The following is a 14,979-nucleotide window of genomic DNA, read 5'->3' on the forward strand; positions in this document are numbered from 1 at the left end:
GGAGACAGTGTCTGTCCCCCTCAATAGCTGGAGACAACTGCCCAGAGACAAAGGAGGGAAAAGCCAAACATTCCTTTGTCCTAGTTTGAAATTCCTACCTACATTCCTATTGGCTGAATCTACCTGACTTAGGTAAGATGAACCCCTTAGTTCCCAGGCTGCTGGCTAACTTTGTACACTGCCCTCACCCCAAGCACAATCTCACAGGTCCCACTGTCTGGTTTCTGGCCAATGGGAGCTGCCTGTTTGAAGAATAGGCAGCATATGAAGTACTCCTTCCCATGGAATCGCAGCTGTTGACAGACACACATGGCCCTGCAGCTGGCTACCCTGAGTGGCCTGCTGGGGGATGGAAGGCCGGGCTATGGAACCTGCTGAGCTGCTGGCCAGGATGTGCCCAGGTAACCGTCTCCTAGCCAGAGCCTGCCTCTGGCACCCCAACCCTTTCTCCTCCCCCACTCCTGCTTCCTACCCCACATAATTTAAACCCTGTGCTCCTCTCCTACACCTATATCCACTGCCCCAAGTCACAACCCCCTCCTTCACCCGAACTCCCTCCCAGATCCCACAACCCAATCCCTCACCCCAATCCCTCACCCCAAGCTCCTTTCTGCACCCAACCGCCATCCCAGACCCCACATCGCCTCCATTCATATCACAAAAGGTCCAGCCTTTGATCCATTTACCAAATTCTTAGAGTGCCCCCCTAGCAAACATTTTTGCCCACCCCAGTGTAGACACACCCAAATACAACTGAGATACAATTCACTGATATGGTTAGGAGTGAAGTGTTACTCATGGTGAGTCTATGTCTAAGGAAGCCAGTGCAACCAAGATTGTCCTCAAGATAAAGTGCCTCAGTTCCCTAAGAAAACTCCTCAGAGAAAACATATGCTAACAAAGATGCCTTGCAGCATGCCCAAATTTCAATAGGAGCTCAGAGTGCTGACTACTTTGCAGATTTAGAACATAACATACTTAAGAATGGCCCCACTGGGTCAGACCAAAGGTCTATTTAGCCCTGTCTTCTGACAGTGGCCAATGCAAGGTGCTCCAGGTAGAGTGAACGGAACAGGGAATCATCAAGTGATTCCTCTCCTGTCATCCATTCCCAGCCTCTGACAAACAGAGGCTAGGGACACCATTCCTACCCATCCTGGACCTAACCTCCATCAATTTATCCAGTTCCTTCTGAACCCTATTAAAGTCCTGGTCTAACCCTGATTCCTAACATTGTTTGCTTTTTTGACTGCCACTGCACATTGAGGGTATGTCTACACTACCCTCCTATTTCGAAATAGGAGGGTAATGTAGGCATACCGTACTTGCAAATGAAGCCCGGGATTTGAATTTCCCGGACTTCATTTGCATAAGCCGGGCGCCGCCATTTTTAAATCCCGGCTGGTTCGAACCCCGTGTCGCGCGGCTACACGCAGCACGAACTAGGTAGTTCGAACTAGGCTTGCTAGTTCGAATTACCGTTACTCTTTGTGGAATGAGGAGTAATGGTAGTTCGAACTAGGAAGCCTAGTTCGAACTACCTAGTTTGTGCCGCGTGTAGCCGTGCGGCACGGGGTTCGAACCAGCCAGGATTTAAAAATGGCAGCGCCCGGCTTATGCAAATGGGATTAGATACAGAGATGATCTCTGAAATAATAAAGAAACTATCTGCTAACGTGGAATAATGTACTAAATTTTCAATTTATTCATTTTTCTTTTTATAGTGAAATTTGAAATTACACTGTAATAGCAGAACGCCACCAGTAAATTACAAAAGAAAAACAGAGGACCCATATTCACTCAGCTATTTTGAAGAATGTTGTTTATCAGCTACGTACTGGTCAATACCAATACTAGATAGCCTAATTCTCTATTACTAATGAAACATGGATTAACACAAACTATATCATGGAGTAAGACTTTTCTACTTTATATTGCATGAATTTGTAAGTGCTATGTCTAAACTGCAGAGCTTTTCCGCCATACTGGAGGTATCCCAGAAAAGCTATGCCACGTCCAAGCAACACGTCTACTTTTTTTGGAACAATTTTTCGAAAAAGCAGATGCGTTCTTTCGCTATCCTTGTAATCCTCATTGTATGAGGAAGAAGGGATGTGTTGAAAGAGGAGGTTTTTCCAAAATTTGGCCCCGTGTAGACAAGTCAAATTTTGGAAAAGCCTCTTCTGAAAGAAATGAGGAAAAAGATGTGCAAGTTGTGGTTTGCAATTTGCGTATCTTTTTCCGACTTTTCTTTGCAGTCTAGTCATAGCCTTAGCCACATTTGCCTGTTCAATATGGTTTGGCTTTGAACCCCTAATGAATAACAATTTATACTTATAGTTATTACTCACAGCTAATGAGTGGATCAATGGAGTGGCAGGAACATGAATGAATATGGAAGTGCATAGCTGAAGAAAATGCAGCAACAGGACAGAGTTGTATAAGATTAAACTATGCAAACTTGTCAAGTACAGTGTAAAATTGTACATGCTGCCTTTCTTGCCTGCTAATAAGAGGAAATGGAAACTACATGCAATTTCAGCAGTCTCAAATGATCCAAAATGACAATTCAGACCCTTCCCCAGAATGTCACTTCACTTTTTCATTCCTTCTCTGCCAATACTGTGAGATTATTTAAGTTTGAAAAGCTAACTTTTGCTACTCTCAAAAATGCATGCCTCTTTTTGCTCAGCTGGATTTCACCTACCCTAAGATAGTGATAAGGTGGGTGCATAATTGGCTGGATAACCGTAGTCAGAGAGTTGTTGTTAACGGTGCTAAATCCTGCTGGAAAGGGATAACAAGTGGAGTTCCTCAAGGGTCTGTTTTGGGACCCGTACTGTTCAATATCTTCATCAATGATGTAGATATTGGGATAGAGAGTACGCTTATTAAGTTTGCAGATGATACCAAACTGGGTGGGGTTGCGACTTCTTTGGAGGATAGGGACATAATTCAAAATGACCTTAACAAGTTAGAGAAATGGTCAGAGGTAAACAGGATGAGGTTTAATAAAGAGAAATGCAAAGTGCTCCACTTAGGAAGGAACAATCAGTTCCATACATACAAGATGGGAAGCGACTATCTAGGAAGGAGCATGGCAGAAAGGGATCTAGGGGTCATAGTGGACCACAAGTTGAATGAGAGTCAACAGTGTGATGCTGTTGCAAAAAAAGCAAATATGATTCTAGGTTGTATCAACAGGTGTGTTGTAAGCAAAACTCGTGAAGTCATTCTGCCGCTCTACTCTGCACTAGTTAGGCCTCAGCTGGAGTACTGTGTCCAGTTCTGGGTGCCACATTTCAAGAAAGATGTGGAGAAATTGGAAAGGGTACAGAGAAGAGCGACAAGAATGATTAAAGGTCTAGAGAACATGACCTATGAAGCCAGGCTTCATGAACTGGGCTTGTTTAGTTTGGAAAAAAGAAGATTAAGGGGGGACATGATAGCGGTTTTCAAATATCTAAAAGGGTGTCACAAGGAGGAAGGAGAAAATTTGTTCCTCTTGGTTTCTGAGGACAGGACAAGGAGTAATGGGCTTAAAGTGCAGCAGGGGAGGTTTAGATTGGACATTAGGAAAAAATTCCTAACTGTCAGGGTGGTCAAATATTGGAATAAATTGCCAAGGGAGGTGGTGGAATCTCCCTCTCTGGAGATATTTAAGAACAGGTTAGATAGACATCTGTCAGGGATGGTGTAGGTGGAGCTTGGTCCTGCCTTGAGGGCGGGGGGCTGGACTCGATGACCTCTTGAGGTCCCTTCCAGTCCTATGATTCTATGATAAGAAGTGGAAAGGCAGTTTCCTTAGCTTGATTGTTTCTCAGTCTAGTTTACTTGTTTTGATCAGAAGAAGGGCTGGGTGGGACCTAGCTTGAGAACCACTAACCTAATGAGTGCGTCATGATTCACACCCATGCATACGCCACATAGTACTTTGTAGGGATGATAAATTACAGATAATCATACTAAAAACCTTTACGTTGACTCCTGCTCTCCCAGTTTAGCTGAACAGGAATGTGTCAAGAGATGGGGTCTGAAGCAACAATGAGTATTGTGTACATAGCATGCAAAAGCAGAAGAGAAATATGCTCAATCATTATATTTGAGTAAACTCACATGTTTATGTAGTGCTGCTACAAAAAAGCAGTGACGTGCTCTCAAACAAGCATGAAATAGCTAATCAGTGTTAGCAAATGAGCAGCTATCCAGTGACCAGAGCGCTCTGGAGCACAGTTATGTAATTCCCTTAATTAAATATTTCACAAAAGAAAGTATGGAAAGAATTTGAAATATCCCATAATGCAAAAGCTTTCTGTCTGGTATCCCAGATGCCAAGCCTCTCCTGCTCTCCACTCTCTGGGCTGTGTTAAGCATCCAGACCCTCAATGGAGTCCAGCCACTGCCCAAATTTTGAGGTTCCTAAGCGCACTCTCAGGACACAGACCTTCGATCTAGCACCTTCTTCTGAGTGTCCGAACCTGCTGCACTGCCATCTTATACACTCTGGGCACAGCCTGGGCCCTCAATACTTAAACACACTGCTCTCCCAGGACTCCACCTAACAGGTGGAAAGCCTCTGGTTTACTGTTTAACTCCCGTGGGGGTGTGCAGTCGTTGTGTAGCACAACACACACACACACACACACACACCCTCTCTCTCTCAATCTTATCCATTTTATGCTCTTTTCTCCTTACTCATACAAAACACAGGAGAATACAGATCATAAAAACAAGAAGACACCCTAAACACAGTGTTCCTCATACCTCACCTCCTTTGGGAGATCATCTGTGTTTTGTCAGTCAGGGTCTTTTCTCGTATTGCCAACCCTGTCCCTGTAGCAGCCTCCTTCGTTCCATTCTGGTGCAAATGCCAGTTGCCATTTCCCCCTGTGAGTGCCTTTATAGATGACTGGGGACATCTATCTTTTTTGTTCTCCTTCTGGTAGCTTCCTAACTCCCCTTCCACCTTCAAATAAACAGAGGAAGTGTCTTCCCCTAGCTACAGCAAATCCACCATCACAACCCTTTGGGTGATGATCACTCACCATTGTCTTTGGCCTGGCTGGCAGAGACATGATACAACCCTGCTAATGCAGCATTGCTGTAGTCATGTGGGTCCCAGGTTATTCAACAGACAAGACGGGTGGAGTAATATCTTTTATGGGACACATTTCTGTTAGTGAGAAAGACACGCTTTCAAGCTTACCCAGAGCTCTTCTTCAATTCCAGGGCAACCACATACATATAGGGTTCCTATGACACAGTGATTTCATTATACAATTTCATAAAATCATCCATAAAATCATCCACAATTCAGGAGTGGTACAGACAGAATCCTCAGTTCATCACTCTTACATCAATCATTCATATAAGCAGGGGCGGATGAGAGTTCCGCGGGGCCCAGGGCAGCGCCGTGAGGCCCCGGGCAGCAAAATTTCGCGGGGCCCCCCTTTGACACAGCGCATGTGCTGTGGTGCCAAGGCGCATGCGTGGGGCCTCGGGAAGCACGGGGCCCGGGGCAGCCGCCCCGCTCGCCCTGCCCTAAATCCGCCGCTGCATATAAGCAATAACGTCACAGTGAAAACAATGGGACTCGGTTAGCCTGTGGCATGAAGCAACACTTCTCTGACTCTGTCCCCCTCCTGCACTTCCATGCTGCCTCCAACTCCGGATCCCCCATGAGCCCCTCTACATCCCTCTCTTCTGCTCTCCCTCACTCTCCCCATCTACTCATCAGTGTGTCTGCTGCTCCCCACAGTTCCTCTGTCCTGTCCACTCTCCTGACCCGGAGAGAGACAGCCAATTTGCCTTTTGGCCTGGCTTCAGCTCAACTGCAAACAGTAAGGGGAAGCAGCCAACTTGATAAAGGGCAGCCTCACACCCACATGTGGATAGACCACAGGGAAATGGCGGCCATCTTGCTGGCCTGAGCCCCAGTGATTGTAAAAAGGAGATAGAGGCTATTTTGAAAAACAGAAGATTTGTGGGTTGGGGCCTTGAATCATGTGTTCATAAGACAGGTAAAAGCCACCCCAAAATTGCTCGAGTCAAGATAAAATCATGGGAGGTGGCAGTACTGCACATGTCCTTCCTTCTGCTACACGACCAATCTTTCATGACGTTAGAGGAGGACATCCTGACAATGTACTTCTCCACACTTACTTTTGACAGGTGACTTGAGCTTCTTTCATCATGTTTCCGGCATTCAGCATGTGCTGGGCATCAAAGGTCATCATCGCTTGCATTTCCAGTATAGTGGCATATGTCAATGCATGATACATACTGTCCTTCGTTCTGTAACAAAAATGTGAGACACATGAGCAGAGATGACACAAACTTAGTACAAGATTAATTTAAAAAGCATTCTAGGGGCACATTAATCTGATGGAGACTCAATTGGGTCTAAACAAATGTACCTTAATAATCAAACACAATATGGTACATATAAAGGATTATTTTTTCCTGGACAATACAAATACTCTGTATATGGCCCAGGTTCAGATTTGTGCATCAAATCATTCGCCTACCTAACTATGCTAAAATACTACAGTGTAGATGCTTAACATGTGTCAGTGCAAGTCTGGCTGCCCAAGAGATGTAGGATCAGGCTCTGAAATGTCTTTTATTTTGGGTTAAATGTTTCTGCCTGTGTTCTCTACTGAATACCATGACGTGCTGCAAGCTGAGACAATCATCCTTCTACTTGGGGAGAGTTACATAGAATAATAATAATAAAAAAAGATGAGTAATGTGATAACACAATTATGGCCAAAGTATATTGAACATGAATCTGACCTTACTTTCAGAGTTGTTACAGATAGTCAAATGTCTCAGCCTTTTATTTTTATCTATATATTCCCATCATCCTTCCCCTCCACTTTGTCCAACGTGAATATGCTTCCCAAACCACAAACACTGTGGGATTTCACATGTCACCTTATAAGACATGTTTTTCAGTCCTTCAATTATTCTCATGGCTCTTAGAGCCTTCCCCAATTTTTGAATAGCCGTTTTGATGTTTGGAAACCCCAACTGGACACCATATTCCAATACCAGTCAAACTTGTGCCAAATATCTCCACTACTACTTGCTTCATATTAGTCCTTCTAGCCACGGCATCACACTGGAAGCTCACATTTATTTGATTATCCACCTTGATCCCTTAGGATTTTTTCTCCACAGTCATTAATTCCCAGGAGAGAGACTACCTTTCTGCAAGTATGACCCATACGCTTTGTTCCTTGATAGAGGATTCTACATTTGGTTATATAGAAACACATTCCTTGCACTTAATTTACCAGGTGAACTGCATTGCACTGTATCAGTGACTTAATGTTCTTCATTATTAATCACTCTCACAAAGTTTGCAGATCACACAAAGATTATCAATACCAGTTTTATGTTTTCTTCCAGGTCACTGATAAAAATAGAGTAGGGCCAAAAAATGATACTTGGAGGATCCCACTAGAAATGCACACACTTATTGATAATTATTCATTCACAATTATATTTTGAGATCTATCCACTAGCTCTCTTTTTCTCTATTAACATATTAAATTTTAAAATGTATTCAGAAGATGTGGTGGAGATTCCCATAACTGAGCCATTCATTTTAGGTGACAGATTTGAGGGACTGTCCCAGATTGGGGATGGATTTGGAACAAAGTGATAAATCAAACACTAGTAAGTTACCAGGACCACATGGTATTCACCCAAAATTATGAAGGAACTCAAATATGAAATTGCTAAGTGTGGTATAAAATTTCTCACTTAAATCTGCCTTCGTGTCAGATGACTGTCCGATAGCTAACGTGATGTCAACTTTTTGTAAAGGCTCCAGAGGTGATCCTGACAATTACAGACCAGCAAACCTAATTTCAGTACCAGGAAAATTCACTGAAACTATACTGATCTGAGGAAGTGGGTTTTGCCCATGAAAGCTCATGATACTAACTAACTAGCTAACTAACTTTGTTAGTCTCTAAAGTGCTACAGGACTACTCATTTTTAAAGTTACAGACTAACACAGCTACTCCTCTGAGACATTAAAACTATAGTGAAGAACAGAATTATCAGACACAGATGAAAATAATCTGTTAGGGAAGAGTTAAAATGGCTTTTGTAATGGGAAATCATACCTTAACAATCTACTGGAATTCTCTGAAAAGGACAAAAACCATGTGGACAAAGTTGATCCAGCAGATGTGTGTCCTTGGACTTTCGGAAAGCCTTTGACAAGGACCTTCACTAAAGGATCTTAAGCAAAATAAGCAGTTATCGAAAGTCCTTTCTGGCTTTAAGAAAAAAAGAAAACATAGCTCATCCATCGAAGGTTAGAACTGTACCTATAATGAAAGCCTTTAACATTCACTGTCTAAACTCTTATTTCTGCTCCTGTTTGTCTTCTCAGGAGTTTGGCTGGCAACTGACTTCTCTAGGAAATCTCACTCCTTTCCTTCCCTAGTGGGGAGGGATTAACTACTCAGGGCAGCTCTATACTAAACTGGAAGGTTGGCTTAAGATACACAACTCTAGCTACATAAATAACGTAGCTGGAGCCGACTAACCTTAAGCTGAATTTCTCCTGTGTCCCCATAGAGGGAGGTCACTGGGAGAAATTCTCCTGTCAACTTCCCCTGTTGATGGGGGCACCCTCAGTGTTCAATTTAGTCAGTCCTTACTTAATCCGCTAAATTGAATGCTGGAAGATTGACCACCGCAGCATCGATCCTCCATTTAGGATAGACATGGCTCAGAGGCTTTACAAACCAGAGATGACCACAGATCCAAGGGTCCTTGTGATGAATGGGAGCGGTACTCTTTTCTGGGCATCCCAGCTATTCAGTTAACTAAATTGCTGCAAGAGTTAAATGCACAGACAGTGGGTCCTAGAGAGTCTCCACAAAGTGTTGGCAGGAAGCCAGGAGAGCCAATGAAAACAAAGTATAGCATTTTGTATTGGAAGCAAGACCCTTCTGCTGCAGTCTGTGTGTGACCTAGAGGCCTGGGAGAGATGAATTAAGCCAAGAAGCCGGGCATGGAGGATCAGTGGCATCTGTGCCTTGGAAAGGACTAAACCTTAGAGGAGGGATGGGGAACCTTTTTTGGGTCGGAGGTCAATGACCCATAGAAAAATAATTTTGGAACCACACACAAGTGAGAAGCTGGAGGCGGGCTGGAGCACTAGCATAGGCTCCCCAATGCTGGGAGAGAGCCCTGAGCCTTGGGGGCTGGATCCAGGCAAGTCGGGGGCTGCATCTGGCCACCTGGTTTTAGGTTCCCCACCCCTGCTTTAGAGCAACAGATACGTGAGTAAAAAAGGGAATGTTCAAGCAGATGTGATCAGGTTATTTTCTTTATTTTTGGATTTGTTGGACTCCTCTGTGCCGATCCCATGTACTACCCTCCCCACCCCGTACACTGTAACTTTTCCCTGAATCCCAGGGAAGCAATTCTCTGTGTTTTTAATCTGCCTTTTTTCAGTTCTGTGTGCACAGAGACACAAACCAACAGGCCTCTCTTACCTAGTCTGAGGACAAAAAAACCCCAGTCACACAGAGAACAATCCACAGGCCAGATACATACAATTCACCAGCTCCCTTAACCAGCTCCTTTTAGAATTTCCTGTTCCCCACTTTTGTTTCACCTGCTCAGGAGTTTACCAGAGAGACATATTATAGCAGATAGCAAACCACGATTTGGGGAAAGATACATTATAACTTTCAACAACCACCTGAAGGATGTAAAATATCAGGAAGGGAGAGGAATTAAGTCGGTACAAGGGATATTACTAGCAATAATGCGATGAGGTGAAAAAAAAAGGAAAATTGAAACCGAATATCAGGGGAACCTTCCTGACAGGGGAACCTTCCTTAAGACTGTGGAACAATATTTAATCCTCAACTTCAAGATCTTACTCCAGACTCCAACAATGGTCACTCATCACCTGGTGACAACTGCTCTGTTTTGTATTGCTCTAGACTGTTCTCTCTAATACCTTATAGCTCTGCTCTTCAGAGCAAGGATGTATTATTTCTTCCGAGTGTTGTACAGCACCACAGACCCTTAATGATTTATAAATAAAAACATATTTCTTCTTTCTCTCCCTCCTGCTTATGCTCTTCTCAGTCTACCACCTTATTTTGAACCTTCTTTCATCCTGTTCTCCCGTTTGTGACAGCCACTCCTTACTCATTCACTGAATGTCCTCACTTCCCCAAAACTTTACAACTTCATTCTTCCATAAAATTCTGTGTTCATCTCCCTAAAAGCATCTTCTCTGTGTCTGCCACACCCCAAACTATTGCTCCAGGGTTGTCCCAGTTACATTATAAGTACTTCATGGCCGAGACCCTGTGTTTTGTGACGTTCCTTGTGCATTTATGGAGCTATAAAATAAATGATCGCTCAAAGGACTTAGAGGAAGTACACTTGCTCGGGCATTTAATTAAAATGGATAAAAGGTGACAGATTAATTGTGGGGAACAATCCTGCACTGAAAGGGAAGAGATGGACTAGATTACTTACTAGGATTTTTTCCACCTTTAAAGCTGTTCAGCTCACAGTCTCCTGTGCTTTGAGGGAGAAGTTGAAAATGTTATTTTTTTCACGTATTTTATTCTTATTTTGTAATGTTTTGTGTTTGGCTGTTACATAACAATGGATAATCTCCAACAAACACCTTATTAAATTAGATATAATCACATACACTAATTTTTCCTGCTTAAAGTTATTCAGAGAGATGCAGTTAAGCCTACTGAGCTTTCGGAAATACTTTCATAATGAGATAACATAAAATGTCATTTTAACTGTTGCCATTTTAATCATTAGTGAGAACTCCGTGACATGTGGCTTCCAGTCAGGACTGTGAACAGTGCTCCCTGTAAACTGAGCAATTGTGCAGCCGCTCAGAAGCAATTCAAATGCTGCCCAGCTAATTAGCAGAGGGCCCACAGCTAGGTTGCTTTGTTTGTACAGGTGGTTCACATTCACACATGCTTCGGTGCACATAGAAATGTATTCTGACATGGATAGAAAAAATTAGCAGGAACAATTATTGAGAGACACACAGATCAGGATCACCAAGACGGGAAGGGGTACTGACTTTTGTTCCAGATATTATGAAGAATGACAGGAAACAAGTAGAGCCCAGCGTGGATACAAAAATCTGCATCTGCAGCCATGATAATTAACTTGTATCTGACCTGCAATCTGCACTCCACCTTCTATATGTATCCACACCTGTGCCAGCAGTGATTCTCAACCAGAGGTCTGTGGCCCAATAGGGAACCATGAGCAGATTTCAGGGGGTCTGCCAAGCTAGCCCTGGCTTTTATATGTGGAACGTTGTAACACAGGTGAGCCATGGAGTTTTTATAGCGGATGGGAGGCTCAGAAAGAAAAAGGTTGAGCACCTCTGCTCTAGAGCAGTGGTTCATAACCATGGGTCTGCAAGCTGGTTTCAAAGAGTCTGCGGGGCAGAAGCCTCAAGCTCCTGTGCCCCATCCCTGCAGGAACAAAGCCCTGAGCCCTGCTCCGAAAGCTCTAAACTTTAACCCCACCTGACTCTACAGAGCCCCTGAAACCAACTCATGGATCCCCAGGGGGCCACGGATCCAAAGAGCCCTACACAGATACAAAAATTTGGATCCACATCCAATCCACAAATTTAGTAAACAATACAACTGAATCTTCATCCATGGATACTGCTATGCAGGGATATAAAGCAGATATCTGCAGATTTGCAGAGCTGTAGAAATTAGAGGGGCAATGTCCAATATAACATAACTTGCCTCCATGATGAATTTCAAAATTTGGATTGCAAAAGGACATTCACCTACAGCAGTAGATATAGCTTTTTGACTCCCATCCTCGGGAAGTGTAAATGGATGGATTAGACAGGAGTTTCCCAGAATGCTTTGCGTTTTACTTGGGGGCCACCTTAAGAACAATAATGTGCCCAAGTTACAAATGGTTGGGTCTCATCATTAGCATTCCATAAGGTTTGAGTCTTAGGGTTAGGGTTATATCATCCACACCAAAAACACAAGGAGAGCACACCCAGCAGTGGGTCTGATACCCTGAGATATAAAATAAAGAGCAGAGGACAATGCTGGGATTTTTCTCTAGTGCTGAATTTGAGAGAACAATAATTAGTACATCCAGGTGCAGAAGTTATTCTACCCTGGATCTGATAACATGTAAAACATGTAACATTTTTTCAAGTCAGTATCATATCCGAGATGAGGCTGCATCTCTGATGCAGAGATGATTGTTAGATTACTTGATTTCAGAATGGGCTCTTCTCTCTAGCGGACAAAAAGTCTGACAAGATCCCAGGCCTGGAAGCTGAAACTAGGCAAACTCTAAAAACTAAAGGGCAATTTTTAAAAGAAATTGGGTGCTTTTTCTACTTCAAACAGGAATTCATTCATAAAGTCTTATGGCCCGTGCTATGCAAAAAGTCAAAGTAGATCAGGGGTTCCCAACCTGGGGTACGCGTACCCCTAGGGGGTACGAGAAGCTTGTTAAGCGGGTACGGGGAATATTTGGTAAATAACTAGATTATCCTAATTGAAATATTCCAAAAGTAGCAGTGTGGATTCTAGATTCTTTTTTAAAGAATTTAAAAAAGTTGTGGATTCTAGAGTCTAGAATTTATTTCCTTTCATATTGAATAGGGGGTACGGGAAGGTTTACTAAAAGCCAAGGGGGTACGGGGACCGAAAAAGGTTGGGAACCCATGGAGTAGATGATCGCAATGGTCACATTTGGCCTTTCCTGAATCTTTACTATTAAATAAGAACTGTAACCCGGAAGTGCCGGCGAGTTACAGAGCCGGGGGCCTGCGATATGTGGAGCTGGGTCTCTCTCCCGGCACTGCCTGGCGCGGGCGTGGGCCACCGCCCCCCCGCGCGCGCGTCCCTCCTCCCCACCGCCAGAGCGTCCCCGCCATGCGCTGCTCCTCCTCACTGCCTGCTGCTGCCCATGTGCGGTGTTGCACGTAGGCGGGGAGGACACCTGGGCGTGACGTGACATCACGGCCCGGGATTTTAAAAGTCTTCGGAGGCACGTGTCGTGGCCACGCTGGCTCCAGCGGCCTCCGGCCCTGCAATGTGGAGGGCAGAAGGTAGGGAACGATCTTGGGCGGAGGCGGCAGCGGCAGCGGCGGGCTTGCACAGAGGGGGAGGAGTGGAAGGAGAAGGGGCTTGGGCAGGGGGAGGGGAAGGCACCAAGGGACAGGATGCAGGAGAGAGAGACAAATGCCAGGGGGCCAAGTGAAGACAATGAGGGAAAGGGCAGGAGGGGAGGTGTCAGTAGGAGGGGGGACAGGGTGATGCTGGGAGAGGAGAAGGGCATTGGGGGGCTGGAGGAGGTGGTGCTGGGAGAAGGCTTGAAAGAAGGGGTGGGCATGAGAGAGGTGGGGATGGAGCAAGTCATGTGTGAGGGCACAGAGGGGCAGGAGGGGAAGGGACAGAGAGAGTGCTGAGGGGGTGGGTATCAGGGAAAGAGAGGGCAAAGTTGGGGCAGGGGCAGTAAGGGAAGAGGGAGGCACCAGGAGGGTGCAGGGCTAAGGGAAGGTGCAGGTGCCAGGGGATTCTGGGGTGAGGAGGAGGGGAGAGCTGGCCACTGGAAGAAGCACTGGATGGGATAATTCGGACAGGCTGGGGAGATTGGGGGGGTGGTGGCAGCAGGGCTGCCGGGGGGTGCGAGGTTGGGGGCAGGGAGCTGGCCGGGGAAGATGTGGGGGGGAGAAGATGTGGCCGCCAGAAGGAAGGCTGGACGCGGGCAGCGGGGCTGGCCAAGGGAGATTGGGAGAAGAAGCGGTGGGGACCTGGCTGCCCAGGAGGGGGTTGGGGGAAGTGGGGCTGGCCAGAGGCGCAGTGGGGGGAGCAGGGGAGAGGAATGAATCGGCCTGCGGGGAGTGGGACTGACCCGGCCATATGTAGATCTTGGGACGCTGCCCCTGTTACCCCCTCCCTCCCACAAAGCACGAGTTAGTCCGGCCCGGGGATTCTATTGTCCCCCCCCACACACACTCCCCCTTGAGTAGCTGCGAACTGTCTGGCTGGTAGACACACTCATGCAGCCTAAGCACATTTACCAGCCAGGCAGTTCGAAACTACAGACTGATACATCTAGTAATAATACAACTTACCTAATGAGAAAATACCAGACATGTTATATAGGATAATCTAGTTATTATATGTCTGGTATTTTCTCAGTTTTTTGTGTGTTTATATTTTTGGGCTAAAAAAAGCAGTATTGGAAAAAAAAGGGTTCCAACTAAAGTAAAAAGTTTGGGAAACCCTGGTCTAACCAGCTTTCTGTCTGTCTTACACTCCATTTATCCAATCCATATTCCTTAACTTGCTGGCAAGAATATTGTGGGTGACCATATCAAAAGCTTTGCTAAAGCTGGCACTGGGGGTTTTGGGAGGACCAGAAACAACGTATTTGAATATTCATCATTTGATTAATGAATATGCAAATGAACATTACCGGTCCTCCAAAAGTTCGTGAATGGATTTACTGGTCCCCATGTCAAAAAGTTTGGGAACCCCTGCCTTAGGCCAAGCTTTGGCACCAACCTCACAGTGGGAGGTCAATGGAAGAAATGCTCCCATCAACTTGCCTTACTCCTTGTGAGGAGTAGGAGTTCCAGTGCCAACAGGGATACCCTCAGCGTTCGATTTAGTGGATCTTTACTAGACCTGCTAAATCAACCACCAGAAGATCAACCGCTGAAACGTCAATCTCTGTAGTCTAGATGTGGCCCAAGGGAAGAATGTGCTATGGAGACCAAGCCCCTCTATCCTTAATAGTAGCCACATCAGAGCAGGGCCAAAAAGACTGGCAGGCCAATGAGAAGGAAAAAGCTTATAATTCCTCTGCCCATGCTGTGGTGTACTGTGTGCGAGGACTTTGGTCTCAATTCCGTGCTTTCCACAAGTGCATAGAGATTTGCTAGAAATAAAG

At 45.1% G+C, this 14,979-nt stretch overlaps 1 protein-coding gene across 1 annotated transcript in view; it reads right to left on the reverse strand.

Annotated features, from left to right (window-relative positions):
* Positions 1-14,979, reverse strand: part of TTC39A (tetratricopeptide repeat domain 39A) — an 84,303-nt gene that overhangs the window by 53,035 nt on the left and 16,289 nt on the right. The window contains exon 3 of the mRNA XM_006126422.5: positions 6,163-6,294. Within this exon, the coding sequence (XP_006126484.2) occupies positions 6,163-6,294 (132 nt within the window). The remainder of the gene's footprint in view (positions 1-6,162; positions 6,295-14,979) is intronic.

Source organism: Pelodiscus sinensis, chromosome 9 (assembly GCF_052426305.1).
Source record: "Pelodiscus sinensis isolate ZL-2025 chromosome 9, ASM5242630v1, whole genome shotgun sequence".
In the NCBI taxonomy this organism is placed as follows: domain Eukaryota; kingdom Metazoa; phylum Chordata; order Testudines; family Trionychidae; genus Pelodiscus; species Pelodiscus sinensis.